Source organism: Drosophila virilis, chromosome 2 (assembly GCF_030788295.1).
Source record: "Drosophila virilis strain 15010-1051.87 chromosome 2, Dvir_AGI_RSII-ME, whole genome shotgun sequence".
Classification (NCBI taxonomy): domain Eukaryota; kingdom Metazoa; phylum Arthropoda; class Insecta; order Diptera; family Drosophilidae; genus Drosophila; species Drosophila virilis.
The window spans coordinates 26,061,693-26,088,001 of NC_091544.1; the positions used below are offsets into that span (position 1 = coordinate 26,061,693).

At 41.7% G+C, this 26,309-nt stretch overlaps 6 protein-coding genes across 19 annotated transcripts in view; 3 read left to right on the top strand and 3 right to left on the bottom strand.

Annotated features, from left to right (window-relative positions):
* Calx (sodium/calcium exchanger 3) overlaps window positions 1-11,769 on the top strand; it is a 52,175-nt gene extending 40,406 nt beyond the window's left edge. For 7 of the 14 annotated variants that reach the window (XM_032433893.2, XM_032433890.2, XM_032433889.2 and 4 more), the window contains 10 exons: window positions 1,373-1,464; window positions 2,111-2,125; window positions 2,935-2,973; window positions 4,957-4,980; window positions 5,995-6,143; window positions 6,875-6,974; window positions 7,031-7,153; window positions 7,218-7,376; window positions 8,750-8,921; window positions 8,988-11,769. In XM_032433893.2, the coding sequence (XP_032289784.1) occupies window positions 1,373-1,464; window positions 2,111-2,125; window positions 2,935-2,973; window positions 4,957-4,980; window positions 5,995-6,143; window positions 6,875-6,974; window positions 7,031-7,153; window positions 7,218-7,376; window positions 8,750-8,921; window positions 8,988-9,192 (1,078 nt within the window). In that variant the 3' untranslated portion in view covers window positions 9,193-11,769. The remainder of the gene's footprint in view (window positions 1-1,372; window positions 1,465-2,110; window positions 2,126-2,934; window positions 2,974-4,956; window positions 4,981-5,994; window positions 6,144-6,874; window positions 6,975-7,030; window positions 7,154-7,217; window positions 7,377-8,749; window positions 8,922-8,987) is intronic. The other 7 variants (XM_032433894.2, XM_070207123.1, XM_015170535.3 and 4 more) reach the window with 7 other exon arrangements.
* An 842-nt stretch (window positions 11,770-12,611) lies between these two features.
* LOC6632380 (uncharacterized) lies at window positions 12,612-13,390 on the top strand. The gene is made up of 2 exons (XM_002055967.4): window positions 12,612-12,756; window positions 12,843-13,390. Exons 1-2 carry the CDS (start codon window positions 12,626-12,628, stop codon window positions 13,093-13,095), a joined length of 384 nt encoding a protein of 127 aa, XP_002056003.1. The 5' UTR covers window positions 12,612-12,625; the 3' UTR covers window positions 13,096-13,390.
* On the bottom strand, window positions 12,843-17,271 carry cd (peroxidasin homolog cardinal). Its single transcript, XM_002055968.4, has 4 exons — window positions 16,972-17,271; window positions 14,465-16,351; window positions 14,229-14,398; window positions 12,843-14,162 (listed from the first exon to the last, which is right to left on the bottom strand). The coding sequence occupies exons 1-4, from the start codon at window positions 17,127-17,129 to the stop codon at window positions 13,864-13,866; spliced, it is 2,514 nt and encodes an 837-aa protein (XP_002056004.1). The 5' UTR covers window positions 17,130-17,271; the 3' UTR covers window positions 12,843-13,863.
* A 129-nt stretch (window positions 17,272-17,400) lies between these two features.
* Nup133 (nuclear pore complex protein Nup133) lies at window positions 17,401-21,649 on the bottom strand. Its single transcript, XM_002055969.2, has 9 exons — window positions 21,376-21,649; window positions 21,133-21,310; window positions 20,551-21,063; window positions 20,181-20,493; window positions 19,486-20,119; window positions 19,224-19,428; window positions 18,491-19,160; window positions 17,890-18,431; window positions 17,401-17,823 (listed from the first exon to the last, which is right to left on the bottom strand). The coding sequence occupies exons 1-9, from the start codon at window positions 21,552-21,554 to the stop codon at window positions 17,449-17,451; spliced, it is 3,609 nt and encodes a 1,202-aa protein (XP_002056005.1). The 5' UTR covers window positions 21,555-21,649; the 3' UTR covers window positions 17,401-17,448.
* Window positions 21,650-22,214: 565 nt separating this feature from the next.
* Window positions 22,215-25,162, top strand: wfs1 (wolframin ER transmembrane glycoprotein wfs1). The gene is made up of 4 exons (XM_002055970.4): window positions 22,215-22,376; window positions 22,447-22,545; window positions 22,603-24,179; window positions 24,235-25,162. Exons 1-4 carry the CDS (start codon window positions 22,313-22,315, stop codon window positions 25,108-25,110), a joined length of 2,616 nt encoding a protein of 871 aa, XP_002056006.1. The 5' UTR covers window positions 22,215-22,312; the 3' UTR covers window positions 25,111-25,162.
* On the bottom strand, window positions 25,132-25,860 carry LOC6632384 (uncharacterized). Its single transcript, XM_002055971.4, has one exon. The coding sequence runs from the start codon at window positions 25,786-25,788 to the stop codon at window positions 25,186-25,188; it is 603 nt and encodes a 200-aa protein (XP_002056007.1). The 5' UTR covers window positions 25,789-25,860; the 3' UTR covers window positions 25,132-25,185.
* Between the last annotated feature and the right edge of the window lie 449 nt (window positions 25,861-26,309).

Genomic DNA, 26,309 nt, shown 5'->3' on the forward strand with positions numbered 1-26,309 from the left:
TAAAACACTCAAAAACTTAGTTAGATGCGCTCCAACTTTAGTGTTTGGCAACTTCGAGTTCTCTTATCGGGCCAACAAATTATGTCCGCGGACCAAGAGCAAACAACTTGTGGCATTTAAGATAGCTAATTTGGGCACAGCGAATATTTAATATTCTTACAGATATATCGTAACTGTTTTGCTTACAAAAATTCCCTTTTCGACTAAATCGTCTTTTAGATCTTCATGATAAAAAGGTCAAAAATAAAAAGTTCAACGTCTTTTTATGATATATAAGAAAGCAAAAGGCTGTTTTAAGCAAGAACTTTATGTTTGACTAATCATTTCCATGGCCAATTTATTATATACGTAGTCCGATTATAATAGGATTGTGCCTATAATATATCTATGGCAAACTATTAAATGTAAAGTTTGGCTTAGATATATTAGAATATATCAATATTTTACATTGTTAGGATTTCGAGCGATCATTCCTATGACAGTTATATTACATAGTGGATCGATATTCATAGGATTTCGCCTATATATGTGGAAAATAATAATTGACGAGCTTGGCTAAGATATCTTACGAAATAAAATAGTATTTCATGCTATAACTTATTTTTCGAACGATCATTCCAGGGGGAGATATACGCCCGACAATGACATATATACCACAAATACATATTTCATGACAAGAACTTGAAAGCTGGGAGGCAAGATTACTCGGCTGTTGATGCTGATCAAGAATGTATATAAATATATATATACGCTTTATGGTGTCGTAAATGTCTTTCCCTATGCATTAAACGTTTCGTTATAAAATTATTATACCTTTTGCAAGTGTATAAAAATGGGCTTGCGTTCGGTTTGGCACGTTGCCAAATCAAATGAAAACAAAGCGAACTTGTCTCTCCTCCTCTCTCTCTATTTTTGTTCCCTCTCTTGAAAATGCTCGAATAATTCACTTGCTACGAAACATTTTGTTGCACAGTTGAATAATGCACATATTTATGAGTACACATTGCGTATACGTAATTTTCATTTATTATTTTCAGCTACTGGGCTGGGCAATTGATTTTCTTGTTGGGGTGTAAGGAGTGAACATTAGGAGGGCAATAGGAGGGGGGGGGGGGGGCTGTGCATTGTGACAATCTTGTTTATGCCGTCCAATAAATTCCAAACATTGCTTTGGAGTGTCAAGATTGCGGCCATTTAGTCAAGGCAAAGGCCATTAATCAATGTGGCTCTTTGTTCTGGCCCAGTTGGGCGCAATGGCCGTGCCTTTAAGCCAAATTCAAGTTGCTTTTTAGGTCATTTGGCTTGTCACTAACTTAATTTGATTTAAATCGCCACATTGTAATTAAAATCCTGGTGCCTTAATCCATTGCAGGCAATATATATCCATACCAATATTGGAGGAGAGCAAATATCAGAAGGATGTCAAATTCAAGATGCATATTGGCGAACCGCGACTGGCGCCAGGTAAGTTGCCAACCGGGCAACCAAAAACACATTAAAACTCAATTTAATAGCACAGAAAGCAGAAACCCAAACATAATACCCCCCACACCCGTTTTCCCAAACACAGTCCATGGCACACAATTCCCGACACCTCAGTGTCTGTGTGTGCGTGTGTGAATCTGTGTGTGTTAGTGTGTGGATGTGTGTGTGTGCTTATGTGTGTAACTGTGTGTCCTTACAAAGCAAACTCAATTTCCTGTTAACCAAATTACACGAATTTACAACGCATGGAGCTGCAGCGGCCGCAGGATTGGGCAACATGATTCAAGGAGCAGCCTCTAGAAGTGAAAGGAAAATGGGCGCGCATTTTCTTTACTGTTTTGTTGCTTTCATAATAAAGTTAATAGGCCAATTTGAGCTGTTGGCAAGGAAATAACCGCAGCTAGGATACACACACACACACACACACACACATATCCATAAAGAAAAAAAACACACACACACACCCACATTTATCTGGCATTGAAAATTGGCAATTCCAATTTGAATGATTTGAAGGACATTTGATACCAATATCCAATATCTCTCTTGTACACACTCCGATCCTGACTTCGTTTGATTTCCTTGTATACTTTTTGGTCTTTTCATTTGTTCTTTGTGCTTCTAGATTCCGCTCACTACCGTAAGACTTGAATTGTGCATTAATTAATTTTATTTGAATTGAAAACGAAACGAAAAGAGAAAAAAGAGATAACAATTCTTGGGTTACGATTCCTTAAGTTCTAAACTCGAGTTTTGCACAGCGTTAAATTTCATTTGCGGCAATTGCGAACAAAAAGTGCAAAATTGTATTTTTTCTTAACCAGATAACAATGAAGAAGATGGCAATATTATAACAACCCTCAGTTTAGTTATGTGTTTCATTTGGTGTTGTATGTTTTTTATCCCCCTTTTTGTTGCTGTAGAATCCTTTTACCTTGTTATTATTCCTATTGTTGGCTAGGCAACGGGGCGGGTAAAAAAAAGGGGGCAAAATGATTCATGTAAACCTTTCTGTTAATATCCAGCCCCCTTATTATTTTAAATTAGCAGCTGCCGGCCTTGTTTATATAATATATTTATCACAGCACGACTAAACCAATGAGAATTCATGTCGAGTTGTTTATAAGTTGTCCATTTCCCAATAATTACCATAGACTATGCCCCGAAATGTATTGTACTAGATTTTTATGGACCCCATTTTGAGTAGCTCACGTCAATTTCCCAGCCCCAAGTCCCCTTTTCCCTGCACTTGTCATTAAAGTAAATCTTGGTTTTTCTTTTTCTATTTGTAATTAATTTTGTAAGTATTTAATATAAGTATTTGAATCACATCATGCATTTAATTAACTCTTGAACAAAACTAATAAATTCCTGTATATGTGTATGTAATATTTGAAATCACACAACAACAACAACAACAACAACAACAATGCAACTATCCTCACGCAGATGACACAAATCAGGAATCATTTTTCAATCGATTTTTTGGTAGGTAAAAGTCTTTTAAGCCCTTAACCATTCAAATCACAAGTGTAATGTTCAGTTAAAAGAAAAAAAAAATGTGTTATCAAAAGAAAAATTTACACAAATTCGGGGGCTTTTCATGTGCTGCATTCTACTGCAAAAAAAAAATTCATTACATTCTGTTCGTTTTTTTTCAAGATTTATACATTTCTACGTTACATAAATCATGGCTGCTATCCGAAAGAGAGAAACTAAATTAGTTATTAATGGTTCGAATCTGGTTAGTCACATTTCTATATATTAATATTGTGGTCCGATTTTGATAAGATTTTGCATATATATGAGTAGCTAGCCAAAGTAATAAATGCAGAGCTAGATATATCTTGATAAACAAGGAACTTTTCCATGCGGGACCGATCATTCTTATGGTAATTATATGATATAGTTGTCCGATAGGGGATGCAATTGAAAGGCGGACCTATACTGAGTTTAACGCCCTTAGCTTTAAAACGGAGAGACTACATCGCTATGAACTTGCCTGCTAATGCTGCTCTATATCTACTTTATGAGGTCGAATATGTCTCCTTCGATGCTTTACACATTTCGTGACAAAATAGTATCCTCTGGAAGTAAAAAAATTAGAAAATTTACGGCTCGAACCAGTTTGTCAACATTCAAAAGTATAATTTTAAATAATAACAAATATATACAAATCGGCTTTTTATGTTAACATATGCATAACTTTTTAAATAGTCTCAGTACGTGCTAAATATTGTGTATGTTGCAATAATATATTCAAATAAATAGTATATATATAGTATATATTTCAGTCTAAATGCGGCTGTTTTGTAGTTCAAGGCTCAGCTCACAGTAATAAAAACAAGAGGGGTATTCCCTATTTCATGGCGGCACGATTTAAGCCCGGTTTGCAGCTTTGCTTTATACGTCAAGACCCAGATTCAATCGCTCATAAATAATTGCTATTGTATTCATAATCGTTACTTTATATATTTATATAATATATGTGTGTGTACGTGTCTGTATTTGTGTAACTCGTATTGGCATGACAAAAAAAAAAAAAAAAAAAAAGAAGAACAAGAAGAGAAACAATTGCGCTTTTTCGACGCAGCATTTTTTTCTAGGCAAATTTAGGATCAGCAATTAATAAAAGCATATAAATAATTGCTAAAAGCTTGCTGTTCACGTTTCGTCTTCAATTGAAATAAAGTTGGCTGCATTTTTGGGCAATTTTGGTTAAACATTTTGTTGGTAACCTTCTATGCTCGGCGGACATACAATTAAAAAACACGTAACACGCGCTTGTGCCCTCTTCTGTTTGTTGTGTCCCGACTTTGAACTCTTCACACTCGATATACGATATCACCGAATATATATATATATGTATATATCATAACGTATACACACGTATAAACGTACCAAAAATCGTTTAACGATTTCTGCATCGCCAAAAACTCGAATTTGTAAGTAATGCACACAAAATAATCTGATAATCTGATTTTCTTTTTGCGCTTTGATTTGTATCTCTTTAATGATTTTTATTTTGTGTGTTGTCTAGGCCAATTGCTTATTCTGAATTATAATTATTATTTGTGAACGGCTTTGGATTAAACTTATTCGAAGCAATCTGTTGTGCTTACCATATATAGATGTATAATTATAATCTCTTGTTTATTTGTGTGTATGTTAGAGCTATTCCCCCACCAGTTGCATAAAAACAGGGTAATGCATAGGCAAGCCGAGACGTATTAAAATCAAAATCAAAAAAGTCATTAAAATATTGGTGAATGCAACAATAATACAAATTTCTTAACTGAACATAGCAAAGATTCAAAAAAATAACAAAATAATCAACTGCAAATCTTAAATTTTTGCATTTTTAATTATATATTATAAATATCTTGTTGTTTCAATTCCCCCCACCCAAAAACAAAAACAAAACAAAAAATTGTTGTCACTTGAACCTTGCCACGTAATCGCTGTCTATAGAAAATCACACTGGAGATCATACTCGTGAGTCATCATTATATCAGAAATATATTTTATACTCTCTGCATGCATTTGACATCTATTCTCAATCAATCTATTTATACGCCTAACTGCTTTTGCTTGACCGATTAAAGGACTTATTGACTGACTGACTGGCTGACTGATTGTCTGATGGATAATCAACGCGTATCTCAAACCGTTTCATGACATTAGTAAACTCTGTGAATATTTTAACAACAAATTTCATCCGTAAGTGCGGAAAATTGGTGGAATGCGGATCGACTTCAAAATCGTTTCTTACTTCCATCACACTTCTTCATTCCATTTATTCCATCCCTGGTAGACAAATGGGGGACACGACAAAATTTCCGTCCGCTTAAACTGTGTTTCAATTTTCAAATAAAGGTGTTCCTGTCACCAGACATGTTTCAACAATTTCTGTAAATCCACCCAATTGAGTTGAAATGGATGTCCAAACTTTAATGGTAATGTGTTGACTTTTCCACAGGTGGAACATGGGTGGCGCTACAATATTGAACATCGCAGTATTATTATTTTTTCATATTGTTTTTAATTACATCTAGCTTTTAATGGAAATATATTATTTACTATTTGGAAAACAATTATTGAAAATTATGTGCAAATTCTCTCATTTCATTGGCTCCATTTGCTTGCAAATAAAAAAAAACTTAATTTGTATTTATGTGCAAGTATCTATATCTGTCTTTGCGTCTCTGTGTAGGTGTGTTTAATTATTTATTAATTTTATTTGTACCCTGTAACAGTTCTGACTCCACACTGCAACGCACTCTAATTATTTCTGCTCTCTAAAATAGCAACTTTTCCCTCTATGTTTTAATGTTTATTGGTGTGCGTGTGTGTGCGTCTGCGACTCTGTGTTTGCATAAACATATATATATTTATGTATATGTAGCACATAAAGTAAACAACTGCCCAGAGGAAGCATGGCTTGCGGCAGTTCTTTGTGAAATACGGAGAACTAATTTATAATTTTACTTTCCTACCGCCGGCCCACAGACGATGAACTATTAGAGAAAATCAAGGAGGCGGAACAAAAGTCACCCAAAGATCTAACGGAACTGGAACGCATCCTGCTGATGAGCAGGCCACGAAATGGAGAGCTGACCACCACATACATACGCATTCGTGAGAGCCAGGAATTCAGGGTAACTCCAAGCTAATAGACGATAGACAATAGTCGATAGACAATAGACAATAGACTGTGTATGCCCAGTGCACTGTACTTGACAGGAGAACATCAACTCTAAATGCACACAATACACAATAGCTAACACAGACACAAAGATACCTACACACACACACTCACACACACATTTACTGACAAGCGATATAATGATCATTGTGTATATACCGCATAAGACAGCTTAATGGCCAAAGCTGTAGCTGTAATGCTCGTAACAATAACAACAACTACCTAAAAGGAGTCATCTAGTCGTTAGTATCCGACTAGGAAATACCCTGAGTCCAGGTTGGAGATGCCGTTTAAACATTCAAACCTTCTGCTGCCTCGTCTGGCTATTGCATACATATGCACAACTGCCAAACTCCCTTTTATGGACATTTTCAATGGGTATAGCGTATAAAAACGGCAACAACAACGACATCAACAACAACGATGACACAAAGTGGCTCAGGTGTCAAGTTGTTTCCCCTGACAGCTCAGCTAACACACCTGCCTAAAGCAAATAAGCACCTAATTGTGTCCAATCTTCAAATGAAATGCTTTGTTTCATTTTCATTGTGTGTGTGCGTGTGTGTGTTGTCTGCTGCATGAGGCGTATACTTGATATGCATTAAGTAGCCCCTCGTTGCGCACGCTGCGTATACGTAATATGTACAGTTAAGCCAATGCTTAATGGAAATTGTATTTCCATAGGCTACTGTGGACAAGCTTGTCGCCCGAGCCAACGTTTCTGCCGTGCTGGGCACATCCTCGTGGAAGGAGCAGTTCAAAGATGCGCTCACCGTTGTGCCAGGTAAACGATAGCCAACCATATGGACTGGTTTCTATTAAATATTTGTATACCCCCAGCGGATGAGAGTGAGTTTGATACCGATGAAGATGTGGAGGAGGATGTACCAAAATGCTTTGACTATATAAGCCATTTCGTTTGCCTATTTTGGAAGGTGCTCTTTGCATTTGTGCCGCCCACAGGTAGCGTGCCTCTTAATAAATTATAGTAAATCATTTATTATATAAAATCGCTTGCATTCCACAGACATATGCGGCGGATATGTCACCTTCGTTATTTCCATATTCGTTATTGGCGTTCTCACGGCCATCATCGGAGATGCAGCCACCTATTTTGGCTGTGTGCTCAACATCAAGGACTCGGTAACAGCCATTTGCTTTGTGGCCCTGGGCACCAGCATACCAGGTAGGCAACTTTTAAAACTAGCTGTAAAATGGTTCGATCAGTTTTGCTATTTTTGCATCAGATATATCTTTATGTAAAGGTGCCTGCCACCTTTTTATCCCCAAGATAAACTGGAGCTTAGCGAAATTAGGCTTCTCTTAGTGTTCATTAGTTTTGGAGAGGATCACTTTTTATACCCTGAACCCATTAAAAATGCGTATAAGGGTATATAGTATTTGTGCAAAATCCAAATGTATGTAACAGGCAGAAGGAAGTATCTCCGATCCCATAAAGTATATATATTCTTGATCAGCATCAATAGCCGAGTCGATCTAGCCATGTCCGTCTGTCTGTCCGTCCGTCCGTCCGTCCATCCGTATGTATGAACGCAAGGATCTCAGAACATATAAGAGCTATAGACTTGATGTAGGTGCTCCTAGTGCCTGCGCAGATTGAGTTTGTTTCCGATAATCGATAACTTACTCCGTTTCCAAGCAATATGACGTTTCAAAACGACAGAACTCCCTGCGGAGATATGACCTTCCAAATCATCACCCTTTTTTTTTTTTTTAAATCGAGGTCGGTGCGAATATCGAAACTTTTTCGATGATTTTTTTTTAATATCTCGTGTAAATAATGTCTGATTTTAAAATGTTCTACCTTTTTGAATGCGTACGGACCCCTACCATCAAATGGCATTCAAACAAATTAAACATCGATGGGTTCAAAAATGTTAAAGATAAAAAAAACATTAGTTTGTAAAGTCAACCTTTTTGATGATTTTTTGGAAAATTTCCGTCAAATAATGTCCAATTTTGGAATTTTATACCATTTTTAACACGTAAGGATCAGTTCTATCGATTGGCATCAAACAAAAAGGAAATCCAAAATTTTGACCCAAATCGACAAAATGGCACGCTTTGTTTCAAAATAGAGGTCGGTGCGAAAATCGAAACTTTTTTGATGATTCTACCCTGAACCCATTAAAAGTGGGTATAAGGGTATATTTTATTTGTGCAAAATCCAATCCTATAGACTTGAAATTTTAGATGTAAGTGCTCCTAGTGCCTGCGCAGATCGAGTTTGTTTCCGATAATCGATAACTTACTCCGCTTCCAAGCAATCGATAAAAATCAATATCGATATCCTGTTTTTTTGGCTATTTTGGTAAATAATAAGAGCTAGAGTCAGCAAACATTACATATAGCTTCTAAAATAGAATATATATATGCACTTGATGTTGGAAGAAGAGGGTTCAGGGTATCCTCTAGTCGGGAGCTCCCGACTAGAACCTCGCACTTGTTTATCCTTAAGATAACTCTTTTTATCCTCAAGATTAAGTGTAGCTTAAGGAAATAAGACTCCGCCCGGATACTTATAAATTTGACTTGCAGATACATTTGCCAGCATCATTGCGGCCAAACAGGATGAGACAGCCGACAATTGCATCGGAAATGTGACGGGCAGCAATGCGGTCAACGTGTTCCTCGGTATTGGCCTGGCATGGTCCATTGCCTCGATCTATCACATGGCGAATGGCACAACGTTTAATGTGGAGCCGGGCACGTGAGTCCCAGGAATCAAATACAGTTTGCTTACAAAAATTAAACTCAACTCTATTTCTCATCTCAGCATTGGCTTCGCTGTGGCGCTCTTCTGTGGCTCGGCCGTCATCGCTGTTGGCGTCATGATGTATCGACGTGTTAATAAATCCATACGCGCCGAGCTGGGTGGACCCAAAACTTCTAAGTGGATACATGCATCTATTTTGATATCCCTGTGGTGTATTTATCTAGTCGTGAGCACACTGGAAGCGTACGATATCATACAGATATAAAGCAGCCCAGACCCCAACAAACACTCACACACACACACACACACACACACACACACACACACACCTACACACCCATTTAGAATAGCTGTAGCGAAGCCGTAACAATAATCAAAATGCATAAGCGAAAACTTTGGCTTATATAAACAAATTGAAATCTGTTATATATATATATGTATAAATATTTATGTATGTATTAACGCTACTTAAATATTGATAATTATGTAAAATTTATGTTAATATTAAAAATTTAATGTTTAATTAGTTTCTAGGTGTGGCTTATTTTAATGAAACGGTTTTATTATATTACCTATATAGATTGTTTTAAGTATTGTAAATACAAGAAAGGCTGCCCGGGCTCAGCAAACAAGCAACGTGATCATTCAGAATTACAAAAACACATATATACAATACACACATACATACATATAAAGAGCATAGAAAATAACGATAAACGATATTTACTAGCTTGTGTGTATGTTTCAGTCGTTCTTTATGCAATTCAAGTCATTATTATTATTATGATTATAATTATGATTATAATTACGATTATGATTGTTGTTGTTTGTTATAGCTGTACTTAACATACACAGTATATACATATATATAAATAATGAATTGTCTCTCCATTAATTGTCACAAATCAGCCATTGTTAATTTAATACATGTGTAAGTGCTATTCTTTAAATATAAATGCATATATAACTAAAAATAAAAATAAATAAATAAATCAAATCTTAGCTCTTGAGCTAGCTACTTATTACCAACAACTATTTCTAGTCAATCGCACTTTTAGGCAACAAACTATTTAACAACTGCTTCTGTAGATTAAACTAAATTGACACTCAATAAAAAAAAATGAAAAACAATAAACTAATTAATGCTCAGACTCTAAACTCCGACCAATTGAAATTGCGGCACTTTTAGTACGACTATCAGTGTTAATTACACTGCACTACATAACTCTACTACTTACTTGAAAGACTTTCATTTACTTAGTCACCTTCTATTGAAACGATAGATCAAACGATAAATAGCAACTGATTGATAAACGATTAACGATAAACGATATTAAGGCAAAACACCAAAAGTTTGTTAAATGAATGTATTTTTTGTATAATGTTATTCTATTTTTTAATACAACATTTGAAATGGATACCAAAATAAAATACATAATAATCAAATACAAATACACAGAAAACCTACAAAAAAAAAACTAGAACCTTATGGGAAAATGCGCCAAATCTAGATATAATACCCAAAGATAAATAAAAATAAATAATATAAATATCGAATACATTTAAGTTATGAATAGCCGAAAAATGTATTTAATGCATATATCATCAATGTTTTGCTGTAAGCTTTGAAAATTAAATTGAATTTTTCAATTATTTCAATTCGATGTGGTTTTTGTTTTCAATTACTTTACAAATTTTACAATTTAATGGCAAACAGATCAATTTAGTAGGCTATGTGAGAGGGGAAGATTTTCCTATGAATTTCGTATATTCAAAATAATAATGCAGTTAACAGGCGATTCGTGTGGATCGTATCAGAATCAGGTTGATATTCGCTAACGGAAAATCAAATAGAATTTGACAGTACGAAATAGAACAGTCCAAAAGTAAAGCAAAAAGACAGCACTTAAATTATATAGTATATCTATACCAGACAGAAATTACGTATAAGGCATATATCTGATTAAATGGTTAACTGATTAACTTGAAGGCAAAGGCAAATAAAATGAGTAAAGTGCTTCCGATATAGAATTTAGGTATGTATTTCTATAGGATTAGCCAGAACGGGCTTAATAAGCACATGATATAAACTTGAAAGATCTTTCAAAACATATTCTTTTTATTCGTTCTATTTATGGTATACCTTGATTTCTTTTTATATTTCATTTAAAATTTAAACAATTTTCCTCTTGTTTCAAACCAAGCAAACAATTCGTATCGCTTATGTATTATACAATAATATATTTCTAGTATTAATCATTTCATGTTTGTTACGATGTATTTTGGACTTAAACTTTTCATTACATTTTGATATAGTATATACTAGTCTATATACGATTTATGATCAATAAAGAGCACTTTAACTTCAGATATTGTCTAGAATAAGCATTCGAAAAATCAATGAAAAAGAAATACCGAATAAATTTTCTACAATACACAATAAATATTCAAGGATTTAACATTTTCTCGAACTATATGATATGCAAAAATAAAAGCAAAATAAAATACTATAGACATAATATAGAAAAACAAAAATAATAATAATAATAAAAGTCCCACGACAAATTCGGAACCTAAGCCAAATATGCGAACCCTTTTAGCAGCAGCTACATACAAATTAAAACTATTCATACTCGAATGTGTGCACATTTTTATAAACATATATTAAATTTGATGTTTGACTACATACATATATTGAAAGCTAGTTCTTAGGCAATTCCACGACATTATTCAAAATCAAGTACAGAAATTGTTAAGTACATATGACATAAGTATATGTATTTCCAAGCATGTTAAACCCCTCCCAAACAAATGAAAATAAAAACAAATGTCTTAAACTCAACTTTGTAAGTAGAACATTGTATTCTTTATCTGCGATAAGTGTGCGTGTGTGGGGGGAGAAGGGCAGTCGCTTATCTATGGGGCCTGTCAATGCAGCTGTGACTCTGACCGTCGAACCTGGGCGACAATTGCCCGCAAATGCTGTTATGCAATCAACGGCAGACCTGCCAATTTCGAAAGATCAAAAAAAAAATATATATCATCTGAAAATTGCGCGCTACGATAAGCGAAATCAGCGCAAAAAGCTGGAGGCGGAAGATGAGCACAGATGAGGAAGATGACTCTGACAACGAGCACGACAACAACAACGCAACAGTCGAGATAAAGTTGTTTACAGGAATCTGAAAAAAATTCAAGAAAAAGGCAAATAACAATAAAAAGCAGCAAAGAAAAACTGCCTCAGCACGCCGACATTGCAATGCCCTTACAGACATGTATTTAATGTAAAGGTGCATATTTAAAATATGTCTATCAAAGATGCATCAAAGCTTGGTGAATCGGTTCACGGTTTGAATCAACGTCATGCTTCACATCAATTAATTGAGTTTTTGATTCGAGAAATGCTTTTCACTGTAAACATCATAAGGTCACACACATTTTATAAGCTTCTGCCGTGCGTTACATATATCTTTACGAAATTCATAATACCCTTTGGAAGTGTATAACTAAATGCAATGAAACCGGCAACGCAACGCAAAGCTAATTTAAGTTGGAAACAAAGCAAAAGCAAAGCCAGACGCCAGTTTCATTTGTCCAGCAGCGGAGCAGCCCGTCGCCTTCAGTGGAGTGCTTGCAGTCCACGGCCTCATACACAGACAGAGACAAAGTCAGAGTGGGAGGGAGCGTGAACGTGAAAGATGTCCTGTGATGAGAGAACAGCGCTGCTGGCGACGGGGCACCAGCGAGGACAGCGCAAAGAGCCGCACGACATCATTGTCGTGGCAGGCAAGGATCCAAAGGATTTTGAGCCCCTTTTCACAACTGCTGAGTAAACGCTTTACTGTCGCATTTCATTAAATAATAAATTCATGCCCTGCCCTCCACTTTCACTCGCACAACACATATTTTCGACAGCTTCTCGTACGGCCTAACGCTGGAAGAGCTGCTGCCCTTCGGTTTGGATCCCTGGTGGCAGAAAGTGCGTCGCCTGTGCTTTGCCTGCCTCTGGCTGACATTTATGCTGACCCTCTTGGCATCCCTGTGTCTGGCCTATTACCATGACAATGTCGCAGCCTGCCGGACTACAGAAGTACTTGCCACAACACTGTCACCGCCTGCCACACTCGCCCTGGCTACCAATGGCACCTTGCTGTTGCCCAGCTTATAGTTTGCTCTAATCTGCGCGCACAAATTGGAACTGGAACTCTTGATTACGATTGCTGCAATCCCACGGATTGGATTACATCAGCCGCCGCTTAAGTGCTCCACTTGGCAGCGGCTTCCCTCGGCACAGCTGGTGACTAAGCGATAAGCCGATTGCGATGCAAGCAGCTAAGCCAATTGATTGACTGTAACATTTAAATTATTATTAATTACGATTTATAACATATTTATATTTAACATTACAAACGAGATTGTAGATCAATTAAATTTGAATTGCAACTCTTGCAATTTAAGCTATATATTTGTCAATCAGTTTTCACCTGTGCAAGTGGAATTTACGAAATCTCGTAAACTTTTTATAATGGTTAAACAGGGTATACAGTATTTTTACAGGCATCTCCATCCACATAAAGTATATATATTCTTGATCAGCATCAATTGCCGAGTCGGTCTAGGCATGTCCGTTTGTCTGGCTTGATTAAAATTCTTAGATCACAGCTACAAAACTGATTCTAGATTTTATATGCACGTTTTTGATTCTGAAAAAAACAAAAATCAAACATTTTTGATTGCAATCAATTTTAAAGATTTTCACGAGTCCAAAGGAACATACATATTCCAGATTGAACTTCATTTAAATTTTCGAAAAAAGAATATAGGTTGAATAATATAGAATATAAAGAATCTTTTACAAGGTTATGATGAGTATGGCAGCAAATTGAAAATAATCGAGCTATCCTTGAATTTCAAAGTTATAAATAGTATTTATTATTCAGTTAGCTACAGATGCTTTATTTCCATGATCGAGCGCTCCATTTGTACTATTTATCGTAAAGAGCCGCACCAAGGTCATGGCTTGACTGAAGCCCGCCCTGTGCAGCTGGGGCTCCGCTTTCGCCTCCGACCAGGGCTGAAAATCAAACTGGAATCCTTCCAAGTCCACACAGTTCACATAGCGATTACCGTTCGCTCTGTGGCGCTCCATGAGATGTTGGCGCACGCGCTGGATACCATCGGAGTTGCGACATATGATGGCAGCCAGACTGGTCTTATATATTTCAGCCAGTTGAGCTGGGGATGGGAAATAGTTATCAATATAAGCTGAGACTTTATTTAAGGCATATTGAAATGTCTTACGCTTGCTAAACTTTTGTGGTCCCACTTTGCGCTCATACCAATGTGAATCGCCAAGCTTGAGGCGCATAAACTGATCCGAGACCAAACAGCTAAGCAGAGGCCCTAATATGGCACCTTCTAGCGGCGGTTCGCTGAGCGCGCCCGTATAGACATCTACATCCTGGGGGGAGCTGTGGATGGATGAAGCTCAAAGTTAAAGAGATATTGGCAATCGAAGCAATCGGTGTACTACTCACTCGTATATCTGCCTGATGGACTCCAAGGTGGCGTTGTCTACAGCTAGCGCCATTTGCTCCCATGTATCTACTGGGGGCAGGCGGCAGTGGCGCCGGAAAACCGGATAGGCTGGTATGCCATGATCTCGGCCGCGCTGTATATTTAGCGAAACCAAATCGAGTCCACAAATGGGTATGCGATCCTCGGCGGTGCCCTCGAACAGCTTCTGTGTGATCTCCAGCGAGAAAAAGCGATCGACGCGCAATACCGGCGTGTTTGAGGCAGTTAGCAGGGCGTGGTCGATGCCATGTGGCGCCCAGAGCGAGAACGGATTGAAGAGCATCTTGTGCAGCTCCATGGCCTCGGGCGTGCTATTGTCCCTGGACACATTGAACAGACCCGGCAACAGCGTATGGGCAAAACGAAATGCAGCTGTCGCAAAGCAATTGGCTATGCTGGGATCCACAAGGGGATCATAGGTGTCCGGCGCATCGAGCTGCTCGCGGGCTGGCAACAGACCCTTGGCCTCGCTCAGATTGCGGCCAAACAGCACGGGCAGGAACTCGTTGTAGGTAATGTGCGCCAGCTGGGCGCCCAAGATTTTGCGCGCCTCCTGATACACACGCTCATCTGTCCAGTCGGGATTCAGCTGGTGCAGGCCACGTGCCAGATAATTGTGCTGCCTGGCCCACAGCAGATGCATCGAGGTGAGCAGCAAATTCTCATTGGCTCGATCATCGCCACACTCGAAGCAGTACCTGCCCTGGCGCGTCATCTGCACCCGATTGCAGCCATCCTCCGGATTGGCGGAGATGGGCAGCAGCTCCCGCCCATCCTCGGTGATAAACATGCGCAGTGTGCCATTAATGTAGCTACGCAGCTGCCGCTGACGCTGCTCCAGATTGCCATACACCATGGAACCGTCAATGAAGGCCGTGGCCTGGTTGAACTGCTGCCGGGGTCCAAATCTGCCTGTGGGTGCTGGCGCGGAGCGCACAAAGTTCATACAGGTCAAATTATATTGCTTGTAGTAGGGATCGTCCGCGAGTATATGCACGGGATAGCAGGCCGGATGTTGTTGTGCCAGTGTGCTGCGCGCACAGCAATCAATGGACTCGCCCTCCTGCGCGGTGGTCAGCGAGGTGGCCGTTATATCATGATCCAGGAACTGTCCGAATACCGCCAGCATGACCGTAAAATTCGTATCCGTTTCGTAGCTGGAGCGATGTATGCTCAGAGAGACTTGACGTGCCGGCGGCAGCTGCCCACCATGGCTGGCGCGCGGCGCTGCAATGCCATCGGCATAGTCCGGCGCCACCATGCGGCGATAGGGCACCATGGAGGCGCCATAGGTGCGCGGATGCTGCTTGTTGTTGCAGACGCCAGTGCTGCGCCTGTAGCGCTCATTGAAGTCACAATCCAGACGAAGCAGCATCGGATCGGGTAGCACTATGACCGGACCGCGTCCAATATTGCTGCGCCCCGGCTGTTTGCTATAGTTGAATCTCTGTGCTATGTCCAGCGTGGCCTGGTTCTCCACGTAACCGCGTCGCGCCAACTTACGTGCCTCTGGATTGGTGCTCAACGAACGGTAGTGCCGGAACTGGGGCGTATTTATGGCACTCGGCTGCAGACCCTCCTCCAGTATCTCACGATCGCCCAGCGCCTTGATGCCTGCACTGACCGCCTGGGCGCCTGCTTGCGGCTCGAGCGTCTCGTGGCGCAGCGCCCAAACGGACTCCGGCTCGTCTGGTATGGGCGTCTTAGTGCCTGCTAGCGTCTCCCACTCTGACTCATTTCTAACAAAGAAGAAGCTGGGTCCGTCCGCGTTGCTGTCGCTGCTGCTCCCATCGTACGCACTGCCACTCAGCCACAGCGCCAGGCCCAAGGCGGCAAAGACAATTACGCTGCGGCAGGAAAGTGAAATTGACTTGTGGTTAAAAAGTTGACAACGGGTCAACAGGGGTGTCAAATGACAAGCTCAACCTAAATGGAATAAAGAGGAATCGAGACTGACCGACTAGAAGATACTCTGAAATCTAGCGCGCATTCAATGATCAGCTCCCCCAAGCCGCATGCTATGGGAAATGAGCATAAATATTCTGTATTTATAGTCCGATCCTTAAGGAAGCCTTTCAGGACAACATACTGTGACAAATATACTACTGAAATGCAAGGATCTTCATTTTAATATATAATATTTTCAATGTGTCAATGTGAGTTAAAGTATTTTGATTTTTAATTAAGGACCAAACCAACTTGTGCTGTGCTTGCTGAAGAGCTAGAGCTACTCTTTAATTTGTATTGTTAAAAATCTAGATCTAGATGCTTCCTATAGAAACTATGCTCCATGCTTTTAAGATTTTTTGTGCTTTAGATAGATTTTGAATCTCGTAGTTGGGTATATTTCTTCAAAAACAAACAACTCAATTTTTGCCATATTTATAGTAGTACTCAATTTGAAAATTATTTTCCAGTCGTTCGCTTATTTAATTGGCTAAAAACTGGTCACTTTCACAACACTCACACAAATGTCACCGCTATGCAGCATTGGAACTGTTTTAGTTTGGAGCGACGCGCACGTGGGGAGACGCCGCCAGGAAACACATAGGTGGGTCCCTGATAGGGCGGCAGCGCGACATAGCCGGAGCCGCTGGCGGTCAGCGGCGTTGTTTCGTCCGTCATGATCAAAACAAAACTGAAGCGCTGGCTGCCTGCCAGCAGAGGGCGAGCAGTTCGTGCCCCACCAGTTAAAGTTGCGCCAACACTTGGCGGGCTTCCACTCCGTCTGCCACACTTGAGTTACTTTCGCTGGCAGCAGCAGCAGCAGCAGCAGCAGCAGCTGACAAAGCAACTTAGTTTATAATATTTTATAATGCAAGCGTTTGAGCCGCATAACAACAAAGCGAACAACTGTCCAACCAGCCCAGCGCCAAGAGCTGCTGCACATAAAAAGTTGTATCTTAAACTAGGTTTTAATAGATTGGCAAATGCCGAAAATTGATTACAGATCCATGTCTTCTGTGTGTTTAAACATATCGCCCACATACTCGTAGGCTAGCTTCAGTAAATACTGAAACGATTTTTTCTGTGGCAGTTCACCCAGCTCGGCGCTGTCCAGAAAATCCTCCATGGGCGGCAAAACGCTGTCGCACTCCTGACCCATCAGCTGCGACAGTTCAATCACCTTGTAGAATAACAGCTTGTGTATATAGTCGAGCGCATTGTTGGTATCATAGTCCGTCCAGTTGTCGCGACGTATGATCGCACACCAGATCTTGTGTCGCAAATCGTACGGCTGATCCACATAGCTGAGCAGCTCCAAGGCCTTGCGGAATTCGACTTCGGTGGCGCTTTCGTTCTCTTCAGCGATGAAAAGCTGCAAACAAAAATTGATATATTATAAATCAGCTGATACTTCACATATCGACTATATGGGAATTACATTGATAATCTCCTCCACTTTGAGCACCTTCTGATCAGTTGCATCAAAGCCGAAATTTTGCAATACATCGTGACCCAAATGGGATTGATATTCAATGATAACCAATTCAGCATTAATTTTCTCCACTTGCGCTGTCAAATCAACTTCGGCCGCTGCAAAGGCGGCCAACTTGGACAGCGACAGCATAGACTTTTTGCGTGCCACATACTCTGTTTCGCATTGGGCCAGCTCGAAGAGCACTTTAGCGCCGCGCTCGAAGTCGCCGTTGAATATGAGCTGTATCCAGCCGAGCGACGGATGATCGCGCATGAATTGCGCCAATGCTGTCTGGTTGCCCTTGAATCGTTCAAAGACCTCACCATGCCGCTGCTGACGCAGATGCCAATTGATGGCGAACTGTGAAAAGTCATATTCCTCATACTTGCGCGTATAGTCATCCAGACGATCCTTATCCTGCGTCTCATCACAAATGAGCACCAGACTCTGGAAGTCCAAATATTTTTCAGCCAGCTTGGCAGCACATTCATACTGTCGCTCCTTGACTGCAAAAAAACAATAGAGTTAATAAATTGGGTTAAATTTAGTCAAAGATTATACTCACTTAGCATCGAGATTAGGTCGCGTCGCTGCGACTCGAACTGCTGCTGCAGCACCTGAAACTTTTCCGTATCGCGCACGCTCTCCAAATAGTTCTTGCGTCCTTCGAGCACAATGTCTGCCAGCTCCAGTATTTGCTGATATAGCATATGCTTCTGCTCTGTCTCGTTGACGCACTGCGCAGCGTAGCGAACGCTTATTTCTATGAGGCGGGTCAGGGCATCGTGAGCGCCGGCAGGGCCCGACATGGCAGTCCAGGGTTGGTTTTCATATGAATTGGCGGTTAGCTTAAAGCTGCTGACATTCTGTTCGCGAAACCTCAATACCTGACCCAACGTGCCGAGCACAATGGAGTTGATATCGGCGACGAATTGCGCCACTGAAGCTGTGGTCCTATTTTGAGCTGTAATACGATCGTCTGCCATGTCCGCGAATGCCCCAAAGATGCATTGAAATTTGCACAGCTTAACATAAAAAATGTCCTGGGTAGTGAGGCTGCCCTGTGGCTTCTCATCCCATTGGGCAACGGTTATGTCAATGGCCTCATCCACCAGCTTGGGCATTTTAGATTGCATCGCACGCAATGCCGTTGCTGCCACAATTTTTTCACTTATATCGGACAGTATGTAGGCTGTCGGCTTGAGCACATTGCTGCCACAAGGTATGGCATTGAGCTGAAAATAACATAGGCAGACATATAAGGAATTATATCAGAGGAAGAGATAGATTCTACGCACCTTCTCCCAAACTGCGCTAAAGTGTAGGAAATCGATAAAATGCTGCAGAGCAATGCTCTTGTCGCGTAGCTGATTAATAATTTGCATGGAACGGGAGCCGCCCAGGGCGTGACGATTGCCTTCGTACTCCTCGATGGCCGACTGCCAGCGCGGATCAGCAATGGGCAAGTCCTCAGCCAAGTCCTCGGCAATGGTGATGACAACTCTGCCAATTGACAATGCATTAAGCAAAGCTTTATAATTGCAATTCTATTAAATCCACCTGTCTAGCTTGTAGGCATCCAAGGGCGCACCTTTCGGATCGGATTCCGCAATGCTCTCCATTAGATCCGCAATGATTGTGTTCACCATGTTGTTGTTACGTTTCAGCCTATACAAGAAGGCCGCTTTGAGCTGACCCACCTCATTGTTGAGCTCGGTGTACACATCATCCGGATCTAACTGATACATGGGCAAACTATTGGAGCTGTCGCCCAACATGCTTTGATCTGGCGCACTAAAGCTCGCATTAAACGAGATGGGCGCAAATAGATCTGGCGTATTGCAGCTGCTCATGTTCAGCAAATCGGTGCTGTCAAAGTCGCCGGGCGTTATGGATACCAGGCCATGGGTGCGGCTGAAGAAAAGCGGCAGATGGTTGCAGACAGCGGCGCTAAGTATACGATCCTCATGCAAGTGGAACTCTACTTTCTCGGCTTCCATTTCGGCTGTGGGCGCCGCATTTGACAAGAGCAACGGATAGATCACTTTGGGCGTGTACAGATACATGTGCGAGGGGCCCACAATGATGCGCACGCTGAGACACTCCTGCACCGTCTTGTTACTATAGAATTTGTTAAGCTTCAACGGCGTAAAGCACTCCAGCTGCATGCCCTCTGCTTCTGCCTTGGCCACCACTAAAAAAAAATGGAATTAGTCAGCTTAATTATGGGGCAAAGGATCCAACTGAAGGCTAACCAATGGCGTAGTACATTTGCGGCGTGTGTGCCGGGTTGACAGCACCCACGAGTATATAGTAATTGCCTCTGACCACATGGAAATCCATAAAATGCAAATCCACCTCAACATTATCGTTGGGCACACGCACATTCCAAAACTTAAATAGCAGCATATCACGTATTTTCCGCAACAGATCCACATCCTCGTATATCAGCTGCTCCGTGTTGCCCTTGTTGGATAGACGCCAGCGCTGGAGTGCTCGATCTGAGAGCACCGCCACGACAGATTCGCCGTTCTTTGTGTCACTCTCAGAGCACATGCCTACTAATAACTAAAAAAGACGATTACAGTTAGCTATTAGATATTAGCAGTATGAAGGAGCGCTCACCTGATCCCTGTCGCTTCCGCTATTCATGCCAATCAGCATGGAAGCGAATCTTTTGCCAAAGCCGCCCAGAAAACTCGTCGCTGGCTTGATGGTTTTGTGGTGAAGTGTATAACGGCCACTGGTGAGGCCTACGCGCAGGAACACTAAAGTGCAGGTGGAGGTTATAGCCAAGTAGCCCTGCTGTGTGGGTAGATTGAGCAATTGCACAAACTCCTGGCCGGTAAGAATGGATATATCCACAGAATTGTTATCGTGTGCTATAGACGCCCAATAGCGAACCTCGCCTGTCGCTGAGATCGCAATGCAGGAGGCCATCTGCTGGCCCTCTGTCTGAAACACGCTAACCAATTCGCTCTTGTGCCCAATATCGCTGTAGGGTAGAGTCAGTTCGCGGCACTGGGCCGAGGTGCCGGCACGTCTTAACTGTTTGCCAAGTCGCGGTGGCGAGCCTGTCTTAACACCACCAGACGATTCCTTATACTGCCAAATTAATAGACGACGACCTTGCACAATCTGCAATTATTTATGGATAAATTAGTAGACAGATGCCGTATATATAAAGTAGACTGTGTTGATAATTACCCACGCCCAGCCACTTTGTGTTATTTTCGCTGAAACTGTGCTCGCACCTGGTCCGGCAAAGGTCAGAGCCTCGTTTACGGCCACGGGCAGCGCATGGCCATAGCTTTCCACGACATTGTAGTCGGATCTGATACCCGGTATGGACTGGGTGGTGGAGCGCGCGGATAAGCTCAAGCGACTGTTGCAGCATATTGATACATATTAGTGCATTATCACAGATAGTATATATATTGTATACTATACCTATTATTCAGTGCAGTTTTTTTTAAGCCACCCGGCAATGGCGAGTGGCCAAGGTTGGCGTTGCCGCCAAAAAATGATTTGCGTGTGTTATCCGCTGCCGCGGGCATACTTAGCCGCCGCCCACCCGGCGATGACTCTCGTGAAATGCTATACAGTTGTTTTTGCATGCTTCGCTCCATTCTTTTTTGTTAAATAAAACAATTCAATTTATAAACAAGAAACACATGTACACTGAGCAAATTTCGCCGGCAACAAGCCATCGATAGTTGCGGTTAGTTAAAGTTTTAGCAATCGGCCGTTCTTGTATATTCATCGCGTATATCGATAGTTTCACTCAATGTTACAGCAATAATCGCCACAAACTGTCATTACTAATTTTAGTCGCCTCATATAGTATAAATGTACCAAAAATGGTACATTATCATTTTATTCGGAATGATACTGTTTTCTTATTTATTGAAATTATGTTCGATTGTTTTACTTATTTTTTTACTTGTGTTGCTTTAATTAAACCAATATATATTGGCTGTATATACGCTATATATAGGATTACTTACTTGCTATGCACACATTTGGAGAGAGATATGTTAACTTATTGTTATTGTTATTGTTATTGCGTGTAATTAATTAAATTTCGAATAACATTTATATTGTTGAGTGGCTTGTTTTCATTATATGTATTTATTATTGGATGTTTGAAAATATGGTTAGAAATAAATATTTATTTAGGTTCTGTTACATTTTAAGCAGCAACCGTAATTCAAACCGCCGCTTTTGATATTTAAAAAATGAACTAGAATCAGGCTCAATAGAACGACAAAAAGGGACTCAGTTTGTTCTTTTTAGTGAGTCGTTCCGGTGAATTTCAAGATAATGATTTGCTGCAACTCTAAATTGCATATTAAATCGTAAACAATCTGCAGTTTGTTACTTTTTAATGGCCACCTGGACACAAAACGCACCGACAGGTGTCAGTAAACGGAGGCGCTGGAATCTTGAAGGTATTACTATGCACAGCAGGCTGTGAAATGTGTTTGTAATGCAAAATGAATATGCTCCTGGTGCCTTTAGATCGCGCCTCGCTGAACAAACTGAAGGAACACATTGCCGAAGAGGGTTGCCCTCAGGTTCAATACGATCTGGGCAAGAAGCTGCTGGAGAATGCGATTGGTATGTACCCGTGAGCGCTGGGAAATGCCAATAACACGCTTTATATCTCCTCCACAGAACCCAACGTTGCCAATGAGAGCCAGAAAGCTGTACATTGGCTGGTCAGTGCTGCCCAACAGGGCCATGAGGAGGCAGTACGCTTGTTGCGCAAATGCTACAATGCCGGCAATGGCATTACGGCCGAAAACGCGGACGAGGTGCGCCGCTGTCTGGCCATGACACCGGGCGAGCGTGCCGCACGCAAAGCAGCCCGCGAGCTTTTCGCTTGCTTGTCCAATGGCAACGAGCATATTACGCCCAAGCAGCTGGAGCGCAAAATGAGACGCATTTACAATTTGCAACGCAAGCGGCGTCGTCGTGGAGGTGACGATGCCTCCTCATCTAACACGGATGAAGATAGCAGCGAGTGCGAGCGGGAACCTTTAGAAGATGCCGCCACCATTGGCCGTGCAAATGTGGAGCGTCGTCGTTTTATAACCGAGGCGCATCTGGTCTCGGCTGCCTCTAACTATGCCGCCGGTCGAATGCCAGCCGTCAATGAGAACTTGACCCTGTCCGTGCCGCATCCGGAGAGCTTGGATCATGTGCCCTGTTTCTATCGCATGATCTTTCATCCGCTGGTGTTCTTTACGCTACTATATCATCGCTTCATCAACCTGGTTGTCGCACTGCCCGCCATGCTACCCCTAAGCGTGCGGTGCAGTCTGCTGGTGCTGCTCAGCTGGTGGAGTACCGTGGAGGATAGCGAGCGCCATATGCTGCCCTTGATTAGCTACTATTTAAGTCTGGGCGTCATGCTGTGGGCCACGTGTCGCATGCTAAAAACCAAACAGCAATTCGTTGACTTCCGAATCTGGTCTGGACTGTTTCTCAGCTACGGCGATCACAACATTGAGGCGGAGATATCGGAGCAGCGCTTTTTGCGTAACAACATGAAACCGTATTTGTATTACTTCTGTGCATTCATTTGTAATCTGATTGTCTATCCGCTGGTAACAGACGCCTGGCTGCCGCACTCCGAGCTGACCATCATCTCGGGCGCCAGCACGTTCATCACTCTGGGCGTCTTCATGTACGCCTCGTCCCAACTGCTGCCCGATTGGCTGGTCATAGTTTCCTTTGCCGTTAATGTGCTGGCCAAGTATCCGTATGAACTGGACGAGGTTGTATCCACACACTGGCGCTTTCTAGATCTCCGTGTACCCACATTCTCCTCCTTTGTGATTGGCAATGGCATTGAGTTTTGCTTGAATTGCCGTACTGCTCTCTATCTGCTGATACCCATTCTTCTTGTGCTGCTGGCCAAACGTTCTGGCTGGCATGGCGCCTACACTTACTTAATCCCACACTGCGTCACTCTCAGCTGGCTGCAGGTGTGCATTGTCACCTCCCAGAGTGCCACCGTCTTTGGTGCCATGCGTGCTGCTCTGGGCTTGGCAGGCATCGTCTTGTTCCTGCCCCTCTTTGGCGTTGTGGCGCTCCTGGTTCCCGTTTTCGTGGCAATTGACAGCCTTGGCTTGACCAGCGAGCATTTGCGCTGGGGCACCACGGCCATCGCCTGCGCCCTGGTGATCCTGCTCTCTTGTGTCCTCGCTCTAAATCGTGCCACCCAGAAATACATCACCATGTTGCAGGTAAGTAGTTTTAATATTGAATGCCAACAGTTGCTTCTATATGTTCCGCCCATAGCTGCTTGTGGGCTTCACCACCGCATGTGTGCTGGTCTTTCCCTATATGACGTCTAGCTTCAAGGATACTCCACGTTATAATGCCATGCCCACTGTGCTATCGAATCCAAATGTGGGCATGCATTCTCTGCCCGATGCACTTCAATGGGAACGCTTTTATGAGCTGTGCGCACAGCCAGTCCAGGAGCAGCCAAACAAAATCAAAGCCCAGCTGCGTTGCTCCCATCTCAATGGCATGTACGTGGCTTGGGAGGGCAGGATCACACACGTCCAGATTGCTCGCGTGTCCAATATGCTGGAGGATGTTGTTTCTAACTATCTGCCCACCTGGTTGGGCAAGTTGCTACGCTGTGTACATGGCGAGAATATTGCACAGCATTTCCAATGTGATCCCCAGCATGAGGCGCAGTGCGTCGAGTGGCAGCGCGTGATCAAGACGCTGAGTGCACAAACTGGACACTGCACGCTGCAACGTTGGAATCGCTACGAGTACGAGTTGCTCGTTCAGGTGGCGGCCAGCAGCAGCCTGCTGGGTCGCATCTCATCCTCGGACGTGGTGCTGCGCGCCCACCATGACTTTGGGAACTTTACGCAGCGACTGCATCGCGGCGATCGGGTCCTGTTTTATGGCACATTGCACAACTCCCGCGTGCTGGCGAACAACGTGCGTGAACACTATATATTGGGCTCCAGTACGCCGCCACAGGTGGAACTAAAGACCATTGAGTGCTTGGACTGCAAGTCGCCGGATTTGGGCACATTGAGCATACAGCGCACATTGCTCGCCTCGCCGGTGGATGCACGCATGCAGGATTTGATGCGAGGCATCAAGTATTTGTTAAATGCCCTATTGAGTCCATTGATAACATTCAAATAGGCACCCAAAAATATATACAAATATATTAATAAATTATATTTAATTGTTAAAAGCTGTGCTTTCGGCGTAAAATTATTATTCAATTAGAATAATGGGTGTCGCCTCTTGTACATTGGTTATAAGATCGCCGTATTTGTGCTGGGATGCCGACGAATCTTTGCTCTCCTTTAAGGCGGCGATGTGCTCATCCAATTCGTAAAGCTGGCCAAACTGCAAGTGTGGACAGGCGACGCAGGTAAAGTTGGCTTTTATGTTGACAGAGCACAAAGTCTCTTTGCTTTTCTTTGACTTTGACTTGCGTTCACGTTTTGTTCTGGCTAGAAAACCAAATTTATTTTTACTATGCCCATGCTGTGGCGTATTAAATGAACTATCTATTGCTTGCAAGTCAATTTTGCATGTATCCAAGAAATCTTCGGCCAAATCTTGATCTGCGCACGATACATGCAATTCGCATGGCTCCGGGCAAACGAAAAGATTGGGTGAATTAATGAGGAGCTGCACACCAGTTAGTAACAGCTGGCGATGGGTTGGGTTATCTATTCCCAACATGATGAGATCGCTGGTTAATATTTGTTGGCACTGGGCAATGCTTATGTATCCATGCTCTGTAAAGCAACGAACATACTTTTCCATGGTCAGTAAGACCAGCCATTCACGCACTTTTTTTGTACACATTTTTTGTCGACTTGGATTATTTAAAGGAAGCAAACTCTTAATATCTGTCACGCGGCTCTCAAACAGAGGCGCGCAATTCAATTATATTGAATACTTGCGATACTTACTCGATGTCAAGTATCACAAATCAATTTTCGATAAATCGATAGGTAATAAACTAATAAAAAGAATCAGTTTTAGTGTTGGCAAAGTCGGTTGCGCTTGCGAAGCCCATTTCAAATAAATGTTCAGCAAAACGTTGAAATGACCAACGAAAATAAAGGAAAAAAGGTTATAAAGTTGTTCTTGAGATATATTTGCAACAAATGTTATTTTTTTGGAAACACACAACATTTTCAGTGTTGCCATAATGCTGTTTAATAGTCTTTATCACACTTCATTTAACATATGAATGGACTATGTAATACTTAAGTGACTCCAAACATCAATATTGGCACGAATTTCAAGTAATTTATAAGCTGAAATTATGCTAAATTTTAATTCAACTTACTAAATAACTGTTCGTAAGTAAGTTCAGTTCT

What these genes read in the sequence shown, in the direction of transcription:
- LOC6632380 (XM_002055967.4), top strand. Translation starts at nt 12,626, where the DNA reads ATGTCCTGTGATGAGAGAACAGCGCTGCTGGCGACGGGGCACCAGCGA. An exon ending in CCCCTTTTCACAACTGCTGA is followed by an intron (nt 12,757 to 12,842) that starts GTAAACGCTTTA and finishes TATTTTCGACAG; the next exon opens with CTTCTCGTACGGCCTAACGC.
- cd (XM_002055968.4), bottom strand. Translation starts at nt 17,129, where the DNA reads ATGACGGACGAAACAACGCCGCTGACCGCCAGCGGCTCCGGCTATGTC. An exon ending in TGCATAGCGGTGACATTTGT is followed by an intron (nt 16,352 to 16,971) that starts GTGAGTGTTGTG and finishes TTCCTGCCGCAG; the next exon opens with CGTAATTGTCTTTGCCGCCT. An exon ending in ACCACAAAAGTTTAGCAAGC is followed by an intron (nt 14,163 to 14,228) that starts GTAAGACATTTC and finishes TCCCATCCCCAG; the next exon opens with CTCAACTGGCTGAAATATAT.
- Nup133 (XM_002055969.2), bottom strand. Translation starts at nt 21,554, where the DNA reads ATGGAGCGAAGCATGCAAAAACAACTGTATAGCATTTCACGAGAGTCA. An exon ending in GCGGAAGCGACAGGGATCAG is followed by an intron (nt 20,494 to 20,550) that starts GTGAGCGCTCCT and finishes CGTCTTTTTTAG; the next exon opens with TTATTAGTAGGCATGTGCTC. An exon ending in TTAGCGCAGTTTGGGAGAAG is followed by an intron (nt 19,161 to 19,223) that starts GTGCGTAGAATC and finishes TGTTATTTTCAG; the next exon opens with CTCAATGCCATACCTTGTGG.
- wfs1 (XM_002055970.4), top strand. Translation starts at nt 22,313, where the DNA reads ATGGCCACCTGGACACAAAACGCACCGACAGGTGTCAGTAAACGGAGG. An exon ending in GAGGCGCTGGAATCTTGAAG is followed by an intron (nt 22,377 to 22,446) that starts GTATTACTATGC and finishes TGGTGCCTTTAG; the next exon opens with ATCGCGCCTCGCTGAACAAA. An exon ending in AATACATCACCATGTTGCAG is followed by an intron (nt 24,180 to 24,234) that starts GTAAGTAGTTTT and finishes TTCCGCCCATAG; the next exon opens with CTGCTTGTGGGCTTCACCAC.
- LOC6632384 (XM_002055971.4), bottom strand. Translation starts at nt 25,788, where the DNA reads ATGTGTACAAAAAAAGTGCGTGAATGGCTGGTCTTACTGACCATGGAA.